The sequence below is a fragment of the Prionailurus viverrinus genome, chromosome D2 (assembly GCF_022837055.1).
Source record: "Prionailurus viverrinus isolate Anna chromosome D2, UM_Priviv_1.0, whole genome shotgun sequence".
Taxonomy (NCBI): domain Eukaryota; kingdom Metazoa; phylum Chordata; class Mammalia; order Carnivora; family Felidae; genus Prionailurus; species Prionailurus viverrinus.
In genome coordinates, this window is record NC_062571.1 from 62,474,605 (window position 1) to 62,498,338 (window position 23,734).

Consider the following 23,734-nt stretch of genomic DNA (forward strand, 5'->3'; position numbering starts at 1 on the left):
TTTTAAAGCATCCTGGGCTTAGAAAGAACTGACACACAATCTTATTACATTACCCTTGTTGACTCAAGATAGGCAGTTCTGGTCCCATTCAGTCATTCACTTGACAACTTTGTTAAGCAGCTACTACTATGTACCAGGTAACACTTACTTACTTACTTACTTTCTTTCTTTCCTTCCTTCCTTATTATCACCATTATTTTTTAATGTTTATTCATTTTTTGAGAGAGACAGAGTGTGAATGGGGGAGGGGCAGAGAGAGAGGGAGACACAGAATCCAAAGCAGGCTCCAGGCTCTGAGCTGTCAGCACAGAGCCCGACGCGGGGCTTGGACTCACAAACCATGAGATCATGACCTGAACTGAAGTCGGATGTTTAACCGACTGAGCCATTCAGGCGCCCCTATTTCTTTATTTAATAAACATTTATATATGTTTACTATGTGTTAGGCACTGGTTTAAACCCTTTGAAAATATTAACTCACTTACTCCTTACAACAGTTCAACAAAGCAGATACTATTATCCCGCCGATTTAACAAGGAGATTGAAGTATACAGGTTAAGTCACTTGCCCAAGGCCAAACAGCTAGAGGCGGCAATACAGGGATTGGCACTAGACTCCACCCTCTTAACCAAGATAAAATCAGGCGCGGTTCCTGTTCTTCAAAACTCCAGTTTTGAAAATCCCCATGACCACAGAGGAAGAAAGCCCAGAGATACGTTCTGAATTTCCCCAGGTCACACAGTACTGAGACTAAAAGCTAGGGTCCGATTCCAGGCAGCTTTACTTTGCTCCACTACATGTATCTGCTCACAAAGCAGGTTTAGGAGAAGATGGGTGTGAGGGCAGTGAACAAGGAAGGCGTTTCTAGAGCCCAGAAAGAGACAGGGTTTCTCTAGGACCCACTGGCAAGTCTGGAGTATCCCGAGAGACCCCAAAGCAAATGAACAAAGCTCACTCACTGTCCAGGCGGTCATGATTTGTGACTGTCCGCTGTCTGCCGGTATTCATGTCTCCAGATATTTTGGGGGCAGTGTTATTTATAGACCATGTTTCTATTTATATTTTCATTGAATTCCTGCTAACCCTAGCTAGATTCTCCCCACCCCCACCAAAACCTAGAGGGAGAAGGATAAAAACTCATTCTCACCAAGTAAGTCAGGGGTTCAAAGGTGAAGGTCAAAGTCTTGGCTGTGTGTGCAGTCTTTCAGCAGGAGCCCTTTGCAGGGAAGCATTCAAGACAAGGGGGCTTTCTGCGCTTTCCAAAGGAAATGGGGGGTGGGGGGAAGGGCACAAAGCTGGCCTTATACAGAGGAAGCCATATTCTGTCAATGCAGTGGGATGTGAGGTGGGCCTACGAGACCTCTGTTTCCCTAAATGTTTTCTCTTTTGTATGATGTTTCATCATTGGACATTTATCCCTTTGGTCTTAAAAGCTATTAGATTGCAAAATATTGGGACTATGAGAAAACCCAGACAGTATCAAGTCCAATCCTAGTATTTCCCAGATGCGGAAACTCAGGCTCAGAAAGATCTAGGACTTGTTCTTATGCCCCCATGAGAACATATCTGAATGAATACACTGCAATCTACTACAGTGCACAGGAGACCATCCTAATTTTGGAGGAAGAGCTGTCAGGAACAGCGAAGTAGGCTCAGAATTCCTCTCACACCAAGTTTTAGGAATGAGCAAGTAAAACCATGTGATGTTTCCTAAGGTTCTATTTGGTGCCCCAAATGAAAACTCTCTGGTTTAGGGCCACAGAGAGAAACAAAGGTAAAGTAGGATTTCTTTCTTCCTCAATTTTAGTTCCTTGTTGAACCATGGTTTACTAAACTGTGATGACTGTTGCTGCATGGTTACTTTATGGATATGTGTTTACAAAGCCTGCAATTTTTCCCTTCTGGTAACTATGCCTGCAATTCCAGATTTGGCCACTAGGTGGCTGGCTAAACTTGGGTAGGTTAAGTGAAAAGTAGCCGAAAATAATCTAATCTAGGCAAGACCTTTACTGTAGGAATGTGACACTTTATTAAGTGCCCAAAAAAGGACAAAGCTGATAAATGTCTAATTGATAAAACCATACAAAACCTGAAATATAGTTTAAAGAAATGCAAACACTCTAGTATAGGTAGTATTCCCACATTTCATATAGCAAACCTCCAGGCAGTACATCTTTGGTCAAGCTCACTCTGCAGCAAGCACACCCAGGACATAGAGAATAGTGACTGGTCAAGAGCTTGGAAGTGGAAGGACCTGGGTTTGAATCCCAGCCCTGCATCTTACTAGTTGAGTGGCCATGGGCAAGTCATATACCCCTTCCAGCCCATGACTCTTCATATGTAAAGCAAGTAGCTGTCATTAAATGAGGCAATATAAGCACAGAAACACTTTGCACAATATCTGGCACAAGTATGTACTTAAATGGTAGCTATAATGCTTAGGGAGGAATCTTTCCTTTATAACCAACTGTTTAATTTGCTAAACGTTCCAAGCGGCACACCATTTCTCAGGAAGCTGTTTGCAACTTTTCCCCTATAGCCAATTCCACAAAAAGTGATCTCTGGGCCACCTGCTAGTAAGAGAGAACAGCTTTGCCAGCCACATAGGCCTTATTAGCCATCTTCACCAATTACCAACTATTAAAGTTGCAAATTCATTTTTCAGATCAGAAAGAAGCAGCTGGGAATACAAACCTTGCCAAGCAGAGAAGGCACCAAGTTAACAGTCGCTCATTCATCTCAGTCCTCCTCCTTTGGCTCCCTTATTGTGGAGCTTAGGTTTGCTATAATTGTTTTATAGAGAAGAGCAAAACATTCTCCTTTTAAAAACCAGGGCCTGTTTGGGGCGCCTGGGTGGCGCAGTCGGTTAAGTGTCCGACTTCAGCCAGGTCACAATCTCGCGGTCCGTGAGTTCGAGCCCCGCGTCAGGCTCTGGGCTGATGGCTCGGAGCCTGGAGCCTGCTTCCGATTCTGTGTCTCCCTCTCTCTCTGCCCCTCCCCCGTTCATGCTCTGTCTCTCTCTGTCCCAAAAATAAATAAATGTTGAAAAAAAAAATTAAAAAAAAAAAACAAAAACCAGGGCCTGTTTGTCTGTTTGTTTTTGTCTTAACCCTTTTGCCAGAGACTTCTTCAGAGAGACCCAAGCACATTTCCTGCTCCTAACCCTGCAGTATAACTGGACAGACAGACTTTGGACATACTTGTGCCGTGCCATCTTCAAAACCACAAGGGATTCACAGGACAGTCTCGCCCACCCCCAATCCAGACAGACTTCTGAAATAAAAACCTTAGCATCTTCTTGGCCCCAAACTTCACCCTGTCTTGGAAGAGTGGGGACTTACAGAGTCCTGACTTAGAGCTGATGAGGGAGTGTGGCTGGGGCCAAGTGTCCTCCAGGTTAGGCTGGTGGTGGGGGACAGAGGCTATGCAGTAACTTACGCCCCCATCCCACAGGGTGCCAGAAACGGGTGGGCAACTCAGGTCTGCATAGCTCTTACCAAGTTACCTGTGTGAAGCTTGGGTCAGAAATTAATTCACCGAGGGAGGTTCAGTGGTTTATATTACACGGATGGACTAAACATAGCCATACACCAGGGAAGTCCTGAGGACAGAGTCAGCCTATGGAAGGGTGTCACTGGACCTTAAAACAGGGCTTTTCAAACTTTCCTGTGCATGCCAGCACACAGCAGACTGTGATTTGGTGTGTCTGGGGTGGGGCTAAGACTCTGCATTTCTAACAAGCTCTCAGATGATGTTCGTGCTATTCGCCTGTGAACCAAATTCTGAGCGGCAGACCTTGAAACGCACAAGACTGCGTGCACAACCTCACTCCTGGAAAGGCTCCAAGAGACAGCTCAGCCTTTTTTGTCGAGCTCCATTCACCAAATCATCACCACGTATTAAGTGCTTACTGTGTGCTTAACAGGTAACATTTCATTCAATGCTCTCAATAGCCCCGGGGGAATCTCATAGATGAGGATTCTGAGGAGGTGCAGAGATGCTGAGTAAAGCTGGCCCAGGGTCAGGCAGCTCCTGGGAGGCTGAGCAGGGAACTGACTCAGGTTCATCTAGCTCTGAGGCCTCCAGTGCTGAAAGGTGACGCCTACCTGCCTCCACCGTGAAAAAAGCAGTTTCAAGTTCAGACAACCAGTGCCATGTAGAAAGCCCCGGTGTGAGTTGTGAATCTCGATCTGTCTGAGCCCAAGGCCAGGTTCAGGTCTGTCAGGACCACCATGCTGCTCTAGGGCTGGCCGAGCTGCGGAGTCACACGGCTTCTTTTGGCAATGCAGCTTTGGAAATTTTCCCTGAGATGTGCCCCGATTCATTCTCGCTAAGGTGAAATCTGGCCCTTCTGCTCTGGCCCAGGGAGAAGCAGACGTGTTGCCCCTCTCCCTCAGACCCTGCCCCTGACGGGTAGAGGAGACCTAGAGCTGCCAGACAAGCCCCACCCACCCCATGCACTTCCTTCTCTGCCTTGTGAAGGTGCATTCAGGGGAACAGACTCCACCTTCAGGCCATGCCAGTCCCTCTGGCCCACTGTGGTCTGGAGGCCAGGCGGCCTGGGATCTGGGGGCCCCTCAGTGGACATCAGTCCTTGGAACAGTGCAGGTGAAGGAGAGGAGGTGTTTTCAGGGCCCAGAGCTACTGTACTGCTCGAAGCCAGGCGGCCTCTGGATGAATGGTGTGTCAGTTCATAAGCGCCTGGGGAGGCTCCAAGGGTCAGCTCAGTTCCTGCCAGGGAAGAGCTCTGGCTTGAGGCTCCATCCCTGGGCCGGGGTCCAGTTGGGGTGACCTTGGCGAACGGTGGAAGGGTCAGGCCAGGGACACTGTGGAGATCTGCCACCAGCGCCCCTCACCTCTGAAGGAGGGGCCTTGAGCTCCCTGTCAATGGGCCTCAGTGTTCTGCCTCCTCCACCACCACCCACTGACCCCCCTCGCACTCCCCACTGAATCCAAGACCCAGAAAACAGAGTGTCTAGTGCCCAGAGGCTCCTGGGAGGGAGGCTGGTGGCAGGCACTCCCCACCACAAAACATCCTTCACATGCGCTGAGGCTTCAGCTATCTCAGAATGGAGGGAGGACATCATCCCCTTTCACTCCCAGGGGCGAAGTCCAAGGCGGGGATGTGGGGAGGGTGCTGGGAAGCACCGGTTGGCCATCTTGGCCAGGGTTGCCCTCAGCAGAACCATGCGCATCATCATTCTCTACTTCCCCCCTCACCCCTGGCCCTCAGCAAGGCCTCTCGGATGTTCCTCTAAAATAGGTCTCAGACTGACTTCTCTGCGCAGCATCGTCCAGCCTAGGCCCCTCAGCTTAAAACCTTTCAGACACTTCCCACCACACGTGACAAATCCTCACCCCTCAGCGCGGCCCATGACAACGGCACAGCCTGGGCCTGTGTGGCAGCCACACTGAAAAGTTCACACGGCCTCATTGGTCAGGCTTCTCACGGCACCACCAGGGGCCCAGAACCTTCTTCCTTCTCACGCCTCAGTTGCCCTCCTGTTCTCACCTCTGTCACACCTGAGCTCAGGGAACTGGCCCCTCAGTCATCCAGATGTGAGTATGTGTTTACTGACAGTGCCCCCCTCCCCCCCGCCCAGGGCACAGCAGTCCTCTCTAAGCACAGAGTGAGGGCATCTGACCCTCATAAAAGAATACTTGGGCATCAACTAAGGAGATGATTTATTTTCACAGGGAAAGATCAGGAATGTCGCAGCCACCTGAAATCACTGGCATCTGGTGATTCTGCCAACACGCAAGGCGATCCCCGGTTGCTCTGGTTTAACTTCCTCAATCCTGTGCCTCACTGACTGGCAAGAGAGGCACCCGAACCCAGCGTGTGGGCTCCCGGATCTGGGCACATTTTACTGCACGCAAAATTAAACGGAGTGACAGGCCAGTGGAAAGACCCACATTTCTGCTTAGATCAGAGGCCTCCTGAGGGAGGTGCCAGTCCATTCAGGGCTGAGGGTGTGGGTGGGTATTCAGCAGGTTGATTCCCTTCTGGAGTTCTCTGGACGAGGAAGACAAGTTATAACGAAGCGGCCTGACCCTTTCCCTGGTCTCGAAGTGTGGGGATGACACAGGGGAACAGCTGAGGGACCTGATCCATGTGTACTTTTGAAGCCATCTTCCAGTGGCGGCCTGCTCTGCAAAGCCCCTTATTCCCGGCGAGAGCTGGCAGCCCTAGAGCTGAGAGCCTGTGAAGCTGGTGGCCCTGCCGTGTCATCACGGTGAAGGGGCCAGGGCTGCTCAGGCCCCTCCCCACCTTTCATCCCAGATCAGCCAGCTGGGTTGTCAGCTCCTCAGAAACCAGCTCCTTATGACCTCAAGTTACCATGGGCAAGAAGCAGTGAGAGGTGCCACCGGGGCTGAGATGCGATGCGTAGGGCTGAATCAGCACAGGGAGGGAGGGTAGGCGGGGGGGGGGGGGGGGGGGGGGTGGTGCAGAGCAGAGGCAACCCCACAGCTGTGTCCTGCTGCAAAGCCGTCTGGAGGAATGGCAGGTGCACAGCACCAGAACTTCTCCCTTTGAGCCACACAGCACTTGCTCTGCACTAACTGCTTGGAACGTCACGCCAAAGCATCGTTAACCCATTTGACAGATGAGGAAACTGACTCTGGAGGCCGTGGGTCAGGGTCGCACAGTTTATGCAAGCTTATGGAGTTGTCTCTTTCCTGGGTAGCTCTGGCATGAGAGACACGCTTTGGAGCTTCTGGTTTCCACAGCTCCCGTCTGCCCAGCTCTCTGTGGTGACTCCGTTCCCCCACATCCCCCACATGCCTCATTCGCTTCTTGCTAATCTTTAAACACACGTCTTCAGTTGCACTCTGGTCATTGACCTTGCTGTCCCCTTAGCCTGGCGCCCGAAGCCCTCATTGCCCCTGTCACCTCTGCAAAGAGGCCCTTTTGACCACTAACCTCAGATGTCCCAGATGACAAGACCTCGTTATTTTTCTCCCTGGCACTTATCACTACTGAGAATTGCTCATTTATTTGTTTGCTTTCTGACTCCCCCACTGGAAGGTGAACCTCCTGAGAGCAGGGACTGGTCTACCTCGTTCTCAGCTGCATCACCAGTGCCTCCAGCTAGGCCTTGGAACACAGTAGGTGCTCAAGAAATACCTATGGCAGGAACGAACAATGCAGCTCTTTCTCGTAGCGTTCAGAACCAGCTGCCAACAGCAGGCCCGAGAACCACCCACTCCAGATTACAGAGTGAGAGAATGACTTTGGGGGTGGGGGCAATAATTACAGCAAGAGAGGACCCAGCACTCCCAGAGGAGGTTAGAGGAAAGCCACGTTGAAAACAGTACACAGCGCCTCTTAGGCCTGTAATCTTGTCCATCTTCTTAAAACCCTGGCATTACCAGCAGACCCTATTTTTCCTACTCTATCACGTAGAAGGTTTGTCTTTTCCTGCCACCCAGGTCATCAGTGAGGCTCAGAAGCCTCTTGGGCACTCTCCCCCGGGGGCTGCCGTGTCTGCGACACGCTGCCTCCCTCCTGGTTTCCAAGGCCCTGTGGGGAAGGCTTTCTCAGGCTGGCGCCTGGTGCGGACACACAGAAATGCCTACAGCCCAGGGAGAGAGCCAGCTCTCCCCCACGCCACAGCCACGGACCAGCTCTAGCCAAAGACATCCCTTCCCCCTGCTTCCTTCTGTGCTTGAACAAACACCGGATCTGCAGCGCAGGGCCCTGGGGGGCAGGGAGAGGAAGGCCCCAGAGACTGAGCCTGCAATTCACCCAGCACCCTCCTGCACTGTGGCTCCAAACTGCCTCTTCATTAAGGGGCCGGTACATAAACTGGTGAACCAGTACAAAAGAGCGGAGCATGCCTGCTGTCTAAAAATACACCCCTCTAAGCTCAGAAGATAATAAGACTGGTGGCGCCTACTTTGATTATGGCTCACTTTTATTCCTAAGCTACCCAGCTTCTCCAGGATCCATCAACTCAGGAGCACTGATGGCTATAGGTGGGACTAACTCAGCCATTAGGAGGAAGGGGCTTTCTAGAAGTTCAGAGGCCCAGTCCCAGCCAGCACAGAGACACAGATGGCTTGTGAGTGGGAGGAAACCTGCAGAGTGAGCTCACCTCTTTCTGCTCCACTGCATGGCTTCTGAAGCCCCTTGATCCCTGGTCACAGTTGTTTGCTTTTTACATCAGCAGCTACACTGTCTACTTCACTCTGTAATGACCATTTCCTCCCAGGGAGCCTCCTTGGACTGACAAACTCAGGATACACAGGAAATCTACTCCAAACCCAGAATGGGCAACAGGAGATGGATTTTCCACAACAGTCTTTTAAAACAAGGCAGAAAGTTCCATGTAAACAGTAGGCTTCCCTGAGAGGCTGCTGAGCCCACCATACTTGGCCCAATGTCCTAAAGATCATCATTTCTGTCCACCCCTCCAAAAAGCAGGAGACCCCAAAAAGCAACTAATACACTTGTGAGATCATCTCCCTGGCACTCCTGCATTTCTGCGTGTCTTAACAACAGGGCACTAACTGCCTTTTGTTCTGGATTACCTTTTCAAAGGTGTTTGTAAAGAAACAGATTAGAGGACAGAGGTAGTGTCTTGCTCCGGAGTAAACAGCAGGTTTGCATATAGCCTTGGGACACAGAGATAGGGCGTGTCTCCAAGGAAAACAGGGTAGGTTTGCTTACTGCCCGATATAAGAGATGTGGGCTCCCTGGGATCTGGCTTCCTCTCCTATCATGTAACCCACAGGCATTCGTCTGGGCACACAATTCACCCCCACAGGGCCTGGAGGCAATGGGATCTGACGCAAATGTGCCATAATAAAGCCTTTTGTCTGACTTGGGAGCCTCATATTTTCTACCGGCCTCCACGAAAGTAGGGAAAGCTAACTGTTTGGCTTGCAAATGTGATCAAATTTCAGATCTTTCGCCATTCTTGAGCAGAGTTCTTCTGCTCCTCCTGGGGGTCAATGCTGCTGCCCCAATCCCCATGCTCCAGGTCTGCTCTGTGTCCAACAACCTCAGAAGGAGTCCGAAGTTATCCCAGTATATGGAAACCATGGAAAGAAGAATTTATTTCCAAAGAAGGGGTGCTCTGTTTTGCAAAAGGATTGATTCCATGACTCTTTTAAATAGAATAGTATTTAGGACAACTGAAAGATGATGTGATTTGTCCCACAGAACTAAATTTGCAGAGATTCTCAGGAATATACCTTAATGTAAAACAAGATTCACTTCTGCTTTCCACTTGGAGGTAGGAATGCCAAGAAGTCAGGCCTGGGAGTGGAGCTTCTCAGGGACTATTGTCAACCATTGCCTCCTTCTGAAAGACCAGCCAGCATGCCTGCCCACTAGCACTCACCAACCCCTTACAGTAAAAATCCTTTGCTCACGTCTTTAGCTTTGGGAACTGACTCCTGCCAATATCAATTTCCTGGCTTTGATAATGCACTGTATTTACACAAGACATTACCACTGGAAGAAGCTGGGCACTTGGTACACCCCTTGGTGTACCCCTTGGTGGCTGTGTGATGGTAGAAGGTGACTTGACTTCTCCTTAAACTGGGAATAGAGTCACCTACCCTGCAGTGTGGTGGTGGAATTGGAGGGGAGGAATGTGGAGTGCCTAGTAGTTTTGCAACATCTTGTGAGTCTGTTTCAAAATACAAAGCTTTAAAAATGCTGTGACTTAGGAAAACCAAATAGGTAATCTTGGGAGACTCATAATTAAATGAAGACCGTGCTCTGAAAGCCTGGGGCTATCCTGTTTGTAATTGTATTAAGATAATAATAAACTAAGCTGTTTAAGTGTGGAAAAAAAATCAATTACCCAGCTGCAGTGACCTCAGGACACTCAATAGAATGAGAGCACTTACAGGTCACCTGAGTCCCCATGAGGTTCAGGTCACTCTCTGCCCCACGTCGTGCACTCTTGAAACATAAGATAGCGATGGAAGCTGGAGGGACCGCTGCGCTGCTGGGTCCTTGGGCAGAAACTCCCAGGTCCCTAGTCTGGAGGATATGGAACCAACAAAGTGGGTGGGGGAAAGTTTCCAGCTGAGGCTGGCTGGGGCAATTCCTCCCTGCCCAAAGAAGGTACAGGGCAGGGCAGGAAGGAGGATAGCACTACTACTTAATGGCTAAGTAGTGGGGGAAACTGAGTTAACTTCTTTCTAAAATGGGATAATGCCCCCATACCACGCCATAAGGACTGGAGAAAAGGGTTGTAAGAGGGCCCAGCACAAGGCCAGACACACAGAAGGAGCTCAATAAAAGGTATCCGTACATAAGGGAGAATGTCCAATTTGTGATCAACCAATGAGTCTTAAATGTTTTATTTTTTTTAAGTTTACTTATTTGGGGAGCCAGAGCACAAGCAGGGGACAGGCAGAGAGAGGGAGAGAGAATTCCAAGCAGGTTCCCCACTGTCAGCACACAGTCCAATGTGGGGCTCAATCTCACGAACCGTGAGATCATGACCTGAGAGGAGATCAAGAGTCGGACGCTCAACTGACTGAGCCACCCAGGGGCCCCCAACCAATAAGTCTTAATAAAGTACACACTATGTGTCTGGCCCCATGATAGAAAGGTGAGAGAACTAGATAGGGGTCTTGTCTCAAAGGGAGGCCACAAAGGTCAGTGAAAACAGCTAGGGGTATCTCCCTCTCTCTCACCTAATGTGGGGTTTGGAGGCCCAGGCATGACTGGAGGGATTCCTTCCCCTTCACCCCTTCACTCACTCCCAGGGCATCAGGCCCAGGCATAATTCTCTGCCTCTTCCTGCCTGAAAAACCACCTGGCTTTTTCCCAGAGATGCCTTGCTGGAGAACCACCTGTCCCACATGAAGGTCATAACTTCTCCATGCCCCTCCTGTGGGCTCTGCAGGCCTCACAAACACACAGATGGGCCAGGGCATAGTGGATCTTCACTTCTAGGCCCAGAAAGCAGGTTCTAGAGCCAGTGCAACAAGTGGGTTGTGGACAGTTCCCCTACAAAGCCTTATCCAGGATTTGATCGCTATGCAAATGTGAGACCACTGGTCTGGCAATTGCACCGGCTGTCTGTCATCACCTTGTTGGCCCTGCTCCCAGCCACCCTCCCCCTAACCCGACTCTAGTAGTGGTGCAGGACAGTCTCCTGAGATGGAGCCTCTGCCTCTGGCCACGGAAACCCCAGACCCTTGCCACTTTTCAAACCCACAGTCTGACCCTGAACGCAGGCCATACACTACTCAGACACACCACAAACTTGTGTCCTAGATCCTGAGATTTATGGCTCATGTGTGGGATTTTTTTTTTTGCTAGAATTTGACTGGCAGATGAGGGCTTGTTAACCATGGGAAGCCACAGATTCACTCCCTTCTCTCAATTCCTTTGCTTTCTCTGTCACTTCCACCAGCCAGTCAAACTTCTACGAGCCCCCTGGGCCAGGCACGACAAAGCAAAGCAGCTAGCTAATGCTCCAGACACATCCCCCTGACCCCAGGCCCCAGAAATGCCCATCACATCTTGGCACCTGGAAAGCTAAAATCGAGACTATTTTGGAGATAATGTGTGTTCTCTGCTTTCTCCCCCTGGGTGTTCCTTGCTCTGAAAAAGGGCTGGCAGAGCTGCTCCCGAGGCTGGCTGCTAAGCCTCCTGAGGGTTGGAAGAGTGAAGGCAGCTGGTGTGTGTGTGACTCAGGTTCTGCTGAGTCACGCTGTCAGGGCTGAGCCTACGGGAGTCAGCAGGTGACCTTGGCTGCCTCCCCAAAGGCAGGACGTAGAAACAGAGACTTAACTGGTGTTAGATAATACAGTAGATGTTGGCCCCTGCCCACAACCCCCTTACTAGCACATGCTCTCATCCCTCACTGCTGTAGGTGTTCGCCGCTGGGGGCTCACAGCTGCCCCTTCTCAAAGGCATGTCCCCTGCCCTCAGCCCTCAGGGGCTATTTGCCCACACTCCACGACCTCTGGGGAAGAGGAGGCCTCCAGAAAATGGATGACCTATGGGGAGTATAGAAGGTGTCTCCGACACTGGGATAACTCTGGTGCCATCCACCTTGGGCTTCTTCCCCTGCCCTGCCCTGCTTCTCTCACTGCCTTGGGATGTGCACCTGAGAGCAGCCCTCCAAGTCACCCGGGTAAGAATCCTCATCTCAGTCTCTACTTTTAAGGAACCTGACCTAAGACAGGAAACATTCCACATTGCGCTTCTCTCTTCCCCTCTCCTCTTGGGTTTGGGGCAGGTTGGGAGCCCTCGTGCCCACGCGGCTCTCCCTAGTTTGGTTCCGATTGCGTTGGCTTCTTTTTCCTTGCTGTCCAAGTGAGGGAGTGGAGCATGAAAGGGTTAGGTAGTTTCTCATGGGCAGGGGGGAGCGAGGCACAGGCCTGGGAGCCCCGGAATGGGATTCCGCACGGCCAGCAATGCCCATGCCAAAGTCCTGGAAAGTGAGTGAACAAGAGAGAAGCATCGGAGAGGAAACCCCACTGTAGACAGAGGAGAAAAGCAGCAAAACAGGGGAAAGACAAGTTCCCTTGGATGGGATGGGGGCCAGTCAACCTCATTCCTCTCTACAATGTCACCCACTGCACACAGGTCCCATCATGTGGGGGCAAGAAGGGATCCTCTGTTGGCCTTTCCCAGGAGATGGGGGTGGCCATGGGGGCAGCAGACTTTCTTTATTCACAGCTGCCATTTATTGAGCAGTTGCTATGGGACAGGCTCTGTGCAAAGTGCTGCCCGTGAATTCTTTTACCCTCACCACAATCCTTTTAAGAGGAAATTGAAATTCAGAGAGAGCCCCAGTGCCATAGCAGTTGTGGGTTATCCTCCTGGGGTGGCTGATGGGGCCTGAGGTCAGAGATAAGGTTCTGGTGCTGGTTACACCTCCTGCTGTGTGGCCTGTGTGAGTCTGTTAGTCTCCCTTAGCCTCAGTTCCCTAGTCAGTAAAATGGGGATAATCTCACTGGGAGGAGCAAATGAGACTACACGTGTGAGTGTGCTGTGTTAAAAACTAGGCACGTTTCAGGAATTTGCAATAATTGGGTCCTGCTAGAGGCTAGCCACAGTTCTGAGCCCCTGAAACGTATGAATTCATTCTATCCCGCCAACAGCCCCATGAAGTAGATGCTAGTATCCTCCCTATTCTCCAAATGACAAAGCTGAGGCATATACAGAAGTTAACACATTTGGCAACTGACAGAGCCAGACTCTGGAGGGGAAGGTCAGGCAGGCCGTGTGACCCCCCAGACGTTGGGCTCTGGTAGCGGCAGGACAGAAGACTTGCACTTCCCCCACCCCTCCAAGCCACCGTCCTTGGAGGTCAACTCCAGGGCCCCCTCCTTTAGGAGTGCTTTGCTGCCTTCCTCAGCTCACAATGACACACTCCAGACACTCAGAACAGCACCGTGCTAGAGAGGGTCACTTCCTGCCTGCACTGGTTCCCTGATTAGGGAGTAGACTCTGCCTCTCTCATCCCTCTTAGTAGCTTGAAGGCTCCTTTGATGAAGGCAACACAGCTACATCTTCCCTTGACTCGCCAGGCCATCCCAGCCTCTAGCCCCAGGTAACTTATCCCAGGGCCTGTCATAGACTGAGCCCCTCACTGCAGACAAATGATGACGAGGTGATATTTCCCTGGAGAACTGGCCACCAGTGGGAGAAAAAGCCCATCCCTCTCGAGGAAATAAGCAGCTTTCATGCCCCAAGGCCAAGCCCACCTCTGATACCAGGGTACCGCCCTGGCCTCATGTTGGCTCTGGGACACTTGTGTCCACAGCATCCCAGCTGGGCTCCCAGGTCCTTGGGGGGGGCAGAGCATCTGGAGTGTACTGGAGCAGCATCTAAGGTCATACAAACCTAGGTGTTGAACATTCCAAATTCCCTCAGGACTCAGTGCAAAGCCAGGTAGAACACGGAAGTCCCCTCCATTCACTCCTCGGCCAGTGACGGAGAAGCAGTCCTCTGCCTCCATGGAAGAAGCCTAGGGGTGAGATTCTCTATACCCCCACTGACTGGTTCCAATCTTGCCCAAACCGTGGGATGTGGAAGGGTAGCTCTTCCCCATAGCTAAAGTGATTGTCTGTAATTTTAGCACGAGACTCACAGGACTGCCAGCAATGAGTGTTCTTGCCTTCCGCTGCTTTAGCAGATGTGGGTGTACGAGGACCACCTTTCAGAGAGGAACAACTCGCTGAGGGCGGTGCCCCTGCATGTGTTTTCAAGTCACCAAGTAGGTGCTGACCACAGGCTGACGGGGTGTCAGAGAGTAATGAGACAGAGACCCCGCTCCTTGCGAAAGTCCCACTGACTTCGCCATTGCCGGGCCCAACAGCAATGGGGGCGAGGCCCACTGTAACCCAGCCCTGCTCACTGGCCTGGGGAAAGGCAGAGGATCTGGGGTCAGGTTTAGGGCAAAGAGCCCAGACTGGAGAAGACTCAGCTCTGCCACATTTATGAGGAGTTACTTAACATCTCTGAACCCTAACATCTTTATCCCTCAAGCAGAAATCAGAATATATACCTCAGTATGGACATTTGTATACAATAACAAAAAAAGCACTTTGTAAGCTATAAATTGTACACCAATTTAAGACATCATAGCAACAGTAGATTATGACACATCTGGGAAGTTTTCCTCTAAATTATACATAATCAATTACCTTGAACATGTTCCAAAATGGTGTAGTGGTTAATGGCCTTTATGGCCAGAAAGACCCAGGTTCAAATCCTGGCTCTGCCAACTCACAGGTTGTATTATGTAAGCTCTCAGAGCCTCGGCTGGATAATGTGCCAGGAGGACCCAAGATCGGACATGGGGAGCGTGCTTAGATTAAGGGTCTCTATGATTACAATGGGATTAGTGGAAAGAGTTCAGCCTGGAGTTCTTCATCCTCTCATAGAAGACTTGATCTGTCTGTGCTTTCTGGAAAGAGGAAGCCAAAGTCCCAGAGCCTAAGAAATTGCTTAGAAGTTGCATGGCCCGGACCCAATAGAGGTGGCCTGGGAACGGTGGGAGAGGTCCCTGTGGTGGCAGTGGCCTTCACAATCAGGGGCTTCCCATCTTCTGGGGAGTTATTAGTATGAAGATTCCTAGGCCCACCCTGCCTAGAATTTCTGGCTTAGTAGCCAGCCTTTTCTTCTTCTTCTTTTTTTAATGTTTATTTATTTACTTTGAGAGAGAGACAGAGAGACAGAGAGAGAGCAGGGGAGGGGTAGAGAGAGAAGGAGAGAGAGAATCCCAAGCCCTGACTCGGGGCTCAATCTCACAAACCATGAGATCATGACCTCAGCCCAAGAGTTGGATGCCACCCACTGAGCCTCCCAAGTGCCGTGTAGCCAGCCTTTTCTCAGCCTAAGAAATACTTCTCCCCAGGTTGCCTCCCATCCCAACAGTGGGGCCATCCAAAGCTTACCTGGAAGGAAGGGGATGATTCTCTGCTTGGGGTCCTTCTGGCCACCTTCAATGGGAAACTTATCCAAAAGCTGCATCTGAGAAGCCAGACAGACAGAGGTACAGGATTCAGAAGACTGGAAGAGCCCTCAGAGTCCCTTCCCCATTCCACTCCACTGCTCCAGGGCCCCACTGCCCTCACACGGATGAGTGACACCTCAATCTCCTATTTCACAGACGATTAATAAACCACATGGGGCATGAGAGAGAGGAGGCCAGAGCTCTCTATGCATCAAAGGGGTGTCTGAACAATCTCAAGGAGGCGTGGGGGCATACAGAGAAGTATCTGAAGATGCCCCCTCTTGAGACCAGGGTAGAGACCAGCAGGCTTTCCAGGCCAGGCTACAGGTGGGGTTTCCAGAGCCTTCCTTGGGCTCAGCTTCTTTCATATGTTATCTGCTAGGTGAGCCCTTTAGCCACTGGCCATCTCAAACCATCTTGGGCCAGGACAGGGGAAGGCCCCACCTGATACTTCAGACAGACCACCCACCTTCCAGAACTGCTCTGCGGAAACAGACTCAGATGTTATTTTAATTATAAAACCAAACCCAGCCCGTTGCACCCACACTGTAAGACCCCCTCCTCCATTTCCTACCTTCCCACCCTGAGATTGCTGCTGTTTTTCCAGGGACAGACCCACCGGAAGAGTTTCCAGGGTTCTGGAGGAACAACTATTTTTTTCTTCTGCTATTCTGGGCTGAAATTCTGCATAAACTGGAAAAACACACAGGAGACAGGATGGACGAGGCCACAGCCCCTGTGTGTGTGGTTAATCTTCCTTCCAAGGCACAGGCTAAAGCAGAATGACCAGGGCAGGGTCTAGCCCTGCTGCCCCAGCTGTGTGACCCTGGGCAAGGCGTGGAAGCTTGTTCAGTAGGGCTTCAGGCCCCTCCTTGGTCAAATGAGGAAGATCAGTCACATGATATCCGAAGTCCATTCCTTCCTTCAGATATTTATTGAGTACCTACTTAGAGCACTGAACACCAAAAACATGGCCAGAAAAGCAACAAAGTCCCTGCTTTCGGGAAGTTTACATTCTAGTGGAGGGGGACAAACAGTAAACAAACAAATATGTATTGATAAATGTTATGAAGAACAATGAAGCAGGGTAAGGTGTTGGAGCACAACAGAAGTTGTTCCTTGGTATGGCGTGCTGAGAAAGGTCTTAGGAATCAGATGGCAATCTGGTAGAGACCGCAGGAGGTGGGGAAGCAAGCCACAAGGAAGGGAGAGAATGTTCCAGCAGGGGGAACGGGAAGCACAAAAAGAGCCTGAAAAGGCCAGTGTGGCTGCTGTGGAGTAGAGCGAGCAGGGGCTGAGGTACAGGCAATGAGATCTGAGAGATGGGCCGTACCACGGGGAGGACAGCTTAACTTCACGGTGGTGAATGAGCCATAGGGTGGAAGCAGGATACCAGGCAGGAGCCTAATGATGGAGGCTTGGACCAAAGTGCCAGTATGAAGGTGGCGAAAGTAGTCCTGTGCTAGATTTCACACGTGTGCATGCACCTGCACTCATTCCCATCCACCCCACCCCTCACCCTCACCCAGCGCTAACACATGATTTCAGGATGCTCTCTTGCACAATCATCATCCAACACACACAGGCACGCAGGCTATTTAGAGCCCACACGTGAAGGGCGGGTCATGGTCGGATTCGATTCAAAACAAGACAGAGACTGCACCATTATTAACTTTCACTTCCTGAGTACAGACTGAAATTTAACAAAAGCTGGCTCATGAGTTTTCAAACCTTAATGTTGTAAGTCTATCTCTCAAACATCTAATAAGTGCCTACTTCATGGAAATATACCCACCGGGACACAACACCATAAACCTGTACTTAGGATTTTTTTCCTTAATTGATACATTTTCAAACAAATTCAATACCCAGTAGAATTCCCATTTTCTCCTTTTCCCATTTTTCTCACCCATATTCTGTTTAGTACATTTTATTTCAGTATCACATAAAAATTCATGTTCACTGAAGGGAAAAACCAGAAATTACAGAAGCAGTGGGTGATCAAAAGGAGAATGAGAATCACTCATAATTCCTCCCCTGGAAAAAGTGACATTAATGTTTTAGGGTATATATCCTTTCCAGACATTCTTCCATGCATGTAAATAAAATAAGCTCCTCAACACTGACACTCTATAGTGAACATTTTTCCACGTCAATGAATACTTCCATATCAGCACCACCATAACTAACTGCAACCTAGAATTTCAGTCTTTGGATACACCATAGTTTATCTACCCTCCTACTGTGAATATGTAGGTTGTTTCAGACTTTACCATAGGTAATCGTGCTAGAGGAAACCTCCTTGTCCATGCACCTATGCACACTTCCTTACTACTATTTCTATTTTTTGTTTCATTTTGTTGGAATCTGTGCATATTTAGAGGTGCCTTAAATCTTTTCTGGAAGAAGACTGAGAATAAATTGATGGATAACTAATATGTAGAGGCCAGGCCTACGGTCTCTCCGAGCAATGGCTCTATAGAATTTCTGAGGAAGAGTACAGAGATGTCTGAGAAGGAAGGCAGGCCCAGCAACGCACCCTGGTGTGGAGTGGTCTGCCCTCACTGAACCGCTCTTGTCCTGAAAGAAGGTGGCCCGTGCCCAACAAACTGTGGGATTAACCCAAGTTGGGCTCGAAGAAGTTAGGCTCTAAAAACTTTAATGTCCTGTCAGCTCTGACATACACTTGTTCTCTGATTCCTAAGATTCTGAGACTCTCACTCACAGTGCACGGGGAATATGGGGCCAACGGGAGTGAGTAGGGGGCAGGCAGGGTTCATGCATTCATTCCTTTCCTCCAAAAACGTTTGCTGTGCGCTTCCTAGATGCCAGGCCCTCTGTTAGATGCTAGAGATAAGGTAAATTATAGTCTTTACACTACGAAGCTCACAATCTAGGTGTAGAGCAGGGCATCACACCTTCAACATGCGTATGATGTACTCACCAACCCGTGGAAAGGTAGGTTCTGATCCAATAGGTCCAGGCAGGGGCCTGAGAACCTGCATTTCTACCAAGCTCCTAGGTAATGCTGGACCTGCTGGCCCGTGGACCGTACTCACTACACAGCTCTAGAGCTGTTCTGCCTACGTGACAGTCACTAGCCACGTGTGGCTGCTGAGCGCTTGAAATTCAGCCCATCCAAACTGAGATGTGTAGTAAATGTAGAATATACACCAGGTTTCAAAGACTTAGTGCAAAAGAAACGTGAAATGTCTTATTAACAATTTTTGTGTTGATTGTATATTGAAACGATAATATTTTGGATATATCATGTTAAATAAAAATACTTCTAAAATAATTTCACCTGTTTTCTTTTATGTTTTTAAGTGGCTACTAGATAATTTAAAATCACACATGTGGTTCATATTATATTTTTACTGGAGAGGGTCTACTGGGGCAAGATGGTTCTCAAAGTGTAGTCTAAAGTCTGCAGATGCCAGAACCATCTTTGGAAGGGGGGGCGTGGTGTTAGTTAAAAATGCAGTTTCCTGGGCCCCATTCGGAAGTTTGTGAGGTTTTGCTGTGGTGCTAGAAATAGACAAGCAATTTCTGGAGTGACAGAGAACAGTGAGGATGTATGAAAAGGATCCTGTAGGCTCTGAAGGGGGAGGTCAGGGAAGGCTTCCTGTAGGAGATGAAGCCAGCTTTGTCCTGGCAGAGTCACATTCCCTGGGCCTTCCCTGCCAAAGAGCAGTGAATTGCCTCAGTGGGTTCACGTGTCTCCTGGAAGGCAGGGGTCATCTAATAGCCCCGCAGATTTGAATTTCCCCTCAAAAGGCCTGTTGGAGGATGCTTTGCAGCTGGCCTCTCTCCACCTCCTCCTTCTCTAACACATTTTCTTCTTTCCCCACTCTGGCTTAGTCTGGGCCCTCCAGAGGCCAAGACAAACCCATCTACCCAGAGTACTGGGTCAGCGGGTCCTCTCCAGAGCCATGAGTGCCCGGCAGGTCTGCACCGCTCCTCCCCAGCCCCCAGGAGCTGAGTCCAGCCACACCTGGCACCAATCCCCACCAACAGGGCCGAGCCACAGAGCCTCAGCATCTGCCCTCCCTGTCATCCCCAAGGCCCAGCGGCCAGGCAAAAAGGAAACACCAGCTGAAGGTGACATTTTCTCTGCCCACAGGTCACCTTTCAAAGAAAGCAGATCCCCTGGTTCAGAGTCCAGAGCAAACCAAGCAAAGGCGGCCCAGCTGAGTTTACTCGGTATTGAGGGCTTGCAAAGCTGCACGGTTTGTCATCTCCGTGCAGGCGCAGTATGGCAGAGTGGCGGGCGATGGAATAAACATCTGGGCCATGTGTGATATACAATCTGAATGTCACCCCCCCCCTCATGCCCTCCCCCCAGAAAGCCAGGCAAAGTGGGTCTGTAGCCTGGTCAGCACCCAGGTTTCAGGGCTGGCTTTGACAGATTAAAACACTCACATGGAAGTCTGAGGGGGCTGCCTCGTGTGAAGAGGCCTACCCAAGACTGAGTGCGTGGGCAGTGAGGCAGGAAGGCCCCGCCCAGCCTGGAGTTTGCTGCGGCCACCTTTTCAGGCAGGAAGTGGATTCCCCTGTCACTCCAGCAAGGGCTTGACTCAGCTGGAAGAAAAGCAGGGCCCACTGCCAGGGTCCTTCTTAGAGAGAGAGGTGTCTGGCTAATGCAGCTCTTTGCAGCCACATCAGAACTTCGCGGCGTGTGGAGGATGCTGGGCTGTTTATCTAAGGGGTGGATAGTTTGAGAGATACAGAGCAGCTCAAATCCAAGAGCTGGCCCAGCCAGGGAAGCTGACTCGGCAGCTCTTCTTGGGCAGGGTTGAGCAGCAATAAACACTGAGGAGAGAGAAGGGTGGGCCCGAGCCCAGCTGGGGCACACGTGTAACCCAAGAGGCCGACTCCTCACCCTTCCGCGAGGGTGGGGTTCCCAGCCACTCCCGCTCTCCAACCCTCAAGCCTTAATCCTGTCACCATTTCCAGTTCAGGAACAAAAGGGACATTACCACAAGAGGTGGTGGGTTTCTTAACCTCCCCTAAAAAAGAGGCAAGGCTACCCAGTATCACCGGGGACCATGAAGGATCAAGGGAAACCTTAGAACTGGTTTGTCCATTCTACTAACTGAGGGCTTACCAGTCCCTGGGTTAGATGCTGGGGACACAGCAGGAGGATCACAGAGACAGAGAGGGACAATAAATAGCAATACGTGTGGCTTTTCTTAAATTTCCTATCCTCTGTGGCCTGAAATGTACTTTCCCCTTCCCTTCCTTCACTGATGGCCTTATCAAGAGGCATCTGCTCTGGGAACCCTTCCTTGACCATCCCAGACGCAGGTCACCACCACCTTTCTTTGAATTCTAATAGCATTCCTGGTTTGCATTCCCTATTAGAGTACTTCACACAGACTTTTGTGATTTTTTTTGGTACAAGTTCATCACATTGCCCAAGAGGAAGCATACTTCCCCTTGAATGGTTTTGGTACCCTGTAGAAAATCAGTTCATCATAAGCATTTAGGTTTATTCCTGGACTCTCAATTCAATTCCTTTGATCTATACATCTATCCTTCTTGCCGTCCCATACCATCTTGATTACGATAGCTTTGCATTAAGTTGTTTTCTTTTTTGATTTTTTTAATGTTTATTTATTTTTTGAGAGAGAGACATTGTGAATGGGGGAGGGGCACAGAGAGAGGGAGACACAGAATCTGAACTGAACTCCAGACTCTGAGCTGTCAGCACAGAGGCCGATGTGGGGCTCAAACTCACAAACCACGAGATCATGACCTGAGCCGAAGTTGGATGCTTAACTGACTGAGCCACCCAGGTGCCCCCTCTTTTTTCTTTTTAAGTTTATTTATTTTGAGAGAGAGAAAGCATACACATGAGTGGGGGAGGAACAGAGAGAGAGAAAGAGACAGAATCCCAGGCAGGATCCGCACTGTCAAGGCAGAGCCTGATGCAGGGCTCAAACTCAAGAACTGTGAGATCATGACCTGAGCCGAAGTCAAGAGTCAGACACTTAACTGACTGAGCCACCCAGGTGCCCCAAGTTGTTTTCTTTTTAAAGGACTTCATTCTTCAGAACAGTTTTAGGTTTTTAGCAAAATCGAACAGAAAGTACATACAGTTCTCCTATATCCCTTGACCCCACACACTCCTGGTCTCCCTCACCATCAAAATCCCAGTCCAGAGTGGTCTATTTGTTACAACTAATGAAACTATATTGATACATTACTCTCACCCCAAGTCCATAATGTAAAGTAGGGTTGCTCTTGGTGTTGTACATCCAATGGGTTTGGACACATGTATAATGACATGTATCCATTATGATCTATCATATAGAATAGTCTCATGCCCTAAAAATCCTCTGTGCTCTTCCTATCCACCCCCTTCCTCCTAACCTCTGGAAATCACTCATCTTTGTACTGTCTCCATAGTTCCAATTTTTCCAGAATGTCATATAGTTGGGATCATATAGTATGTAGTCTTTTCAGGTTGGCTTCTTCTACTTCTTCGACATGCATATAAGGTCCCTCCATGTCTTTTCATGCCTTGATAGTTTGTTTTGGTTTTTAGTACTGAATAATATTCTACTGTCCGATTACTACAACTTATTTATCTGTTCACCTACAGAAGGACACCTTCATTCCTTCCAAGTTTTCGTGATTATGAACAATGCTGCTATAAAAATCCCTGTGCACGTTTTTGTGTGGACCAAAGTTTTCAACTTATTTGGGTAAATACCAAAGAAGGTGATTGCTGAATTGTATAGTGAGAATATGTTTAATTTTGTAAAAAAAATTGCCAACTGTCTTCAAAGTGGCTGTACCATTTTGAATTTCCTCCAGCAATGAACAAAGGTTTCCATTGCTACACATCCTCACCAGCATTTGGTATTGTCAATGTTTTGGATTTTCACCATCCTAATAGGTATCTAGTAGTATCTCATTATAATTTTAATTTGCAATTCCCTAATGACATATAATGTTGAGCACCTTTTCATATGCTTATTTGTCACCCAAATACCTTCTTTGCCGAGGTGCCTGTTCAGAACTTTGCCTATCCATTAATCAGGCACTTCATTCTTATTGTTGAGTTTTAAGAATTCTTTGTATATTTTGCATAACAGTCACGTCAAATTTCTGCAAATATCTTTTCCCGGTCTGTGGCTTGTCTTGTTATTCTCTTGCTATATTAAGTTTTGAAATCAGGAAATGTGAGTCCTCTCCTCCAACTTTCTTTTTCTTTTTCAGAAGTGTTTTGGCTATGTGTAGTCCCTTGAATTTCCATGTGAATTTTGGGATCAGCTTGTCAATTTCTGCAAAGAAGCCAACTGGGATGTGACAGGAATACATGGGCAGAATCTGCAGATGGATTTGGGGAGTGCTGCCATCTTAGCAATATCAAGTCTTCTAGTCCATGGACACGGGATGTCTCTCTCATTTATGCAGTAACATGTTTGTCTTAAAGTCCATTTTGTCTGATATCAGTATAACCATTACAGCTCTTCTGTTTTCTAGTATAACATTTTAATTCCTTTAATGATTTTTTTCACTATTTTTTTTAGTTATTTCTTCATAGTTCCCTAGGGCTTATGGTATACATCTTACCTTATCAGGATCTACTTTAGGTTTATAACTTAGTTCCAGTGAGATAAAGAAACATTAATCCTATATAACTACAGTCTTTTTCTTTTTTTTTGTACTATTATTATACATATTACATTTATATATGTTATAAATCCAATAATTGTTATAATTACTAGTTATAATTACTATAGTAGCCCTAGACTGGGACCTGGGAGGAGAGGGAGCCCTGTGTTGATGGCTGCATACATCAGCTGAGATTGGGTGGGAGTTGGGGGTCAAATGCCACAGACCCTTGCCATTCTTACAATGGCAAATTTAGAGTTTCTTAAATAAATGTTTCTCTATTTGCCATTTCAATTGTCTGTTTAGGATAATCTCCAGAGACTTAGATTAAAAAAAAAAAAAAAAAAAAAAGAAAAGATTTTCAACATTTTTGGTTGTTTCACTAGGGAGAGAGCTCACCACACAGCCATCCTAGAAGTAATCTCCTTTCATGTTTTCTTTCTGTTCCTCCACCCCAAAGTACGAGGCCCAGTGCTGGCTACCCATCTGGGGCAGGGGTCATCACACTAGTGTCTCGTGGCTCTCAAAATTGTAGCACAACCCTGAACTTACACATGAAGATATAAAAACCATGGATTTGAGACTGGAGAGCACCTCTAAAACAATTACTAGCGAATCCTTTTGGAGGGAGATTCAGCAGGGTCCTCTGTTCAAATGAAATC

General features: G+C 48.8%; 1 protein-coding gene across 3 annotated transcripts in view; it reads right to left on the reverse strand.

Moving 5' to 3' along the window:
* SH3PXD2A (SH3 and PX domains 2A) overlaps nt 1-23,734 on the reverse strand; it is a 242,582-nt gene that overhangs the window by 136,982 nt on the left and 81,866 nt on the right. For all 3 annotated transcript variants that reach the window (XM_047824949.1, XM_047824947.1, XM_047824948.1), the window contains exon 3: nt 15,388-15,463. In XM_047824949.1, the coding sequence (XP_047680905.1) occupies nt 15,388-15,463 (76 nt within the window). The remainder of the gene's footprint in view (nt 1-15,387; nt 15,464-23,734) is intronic.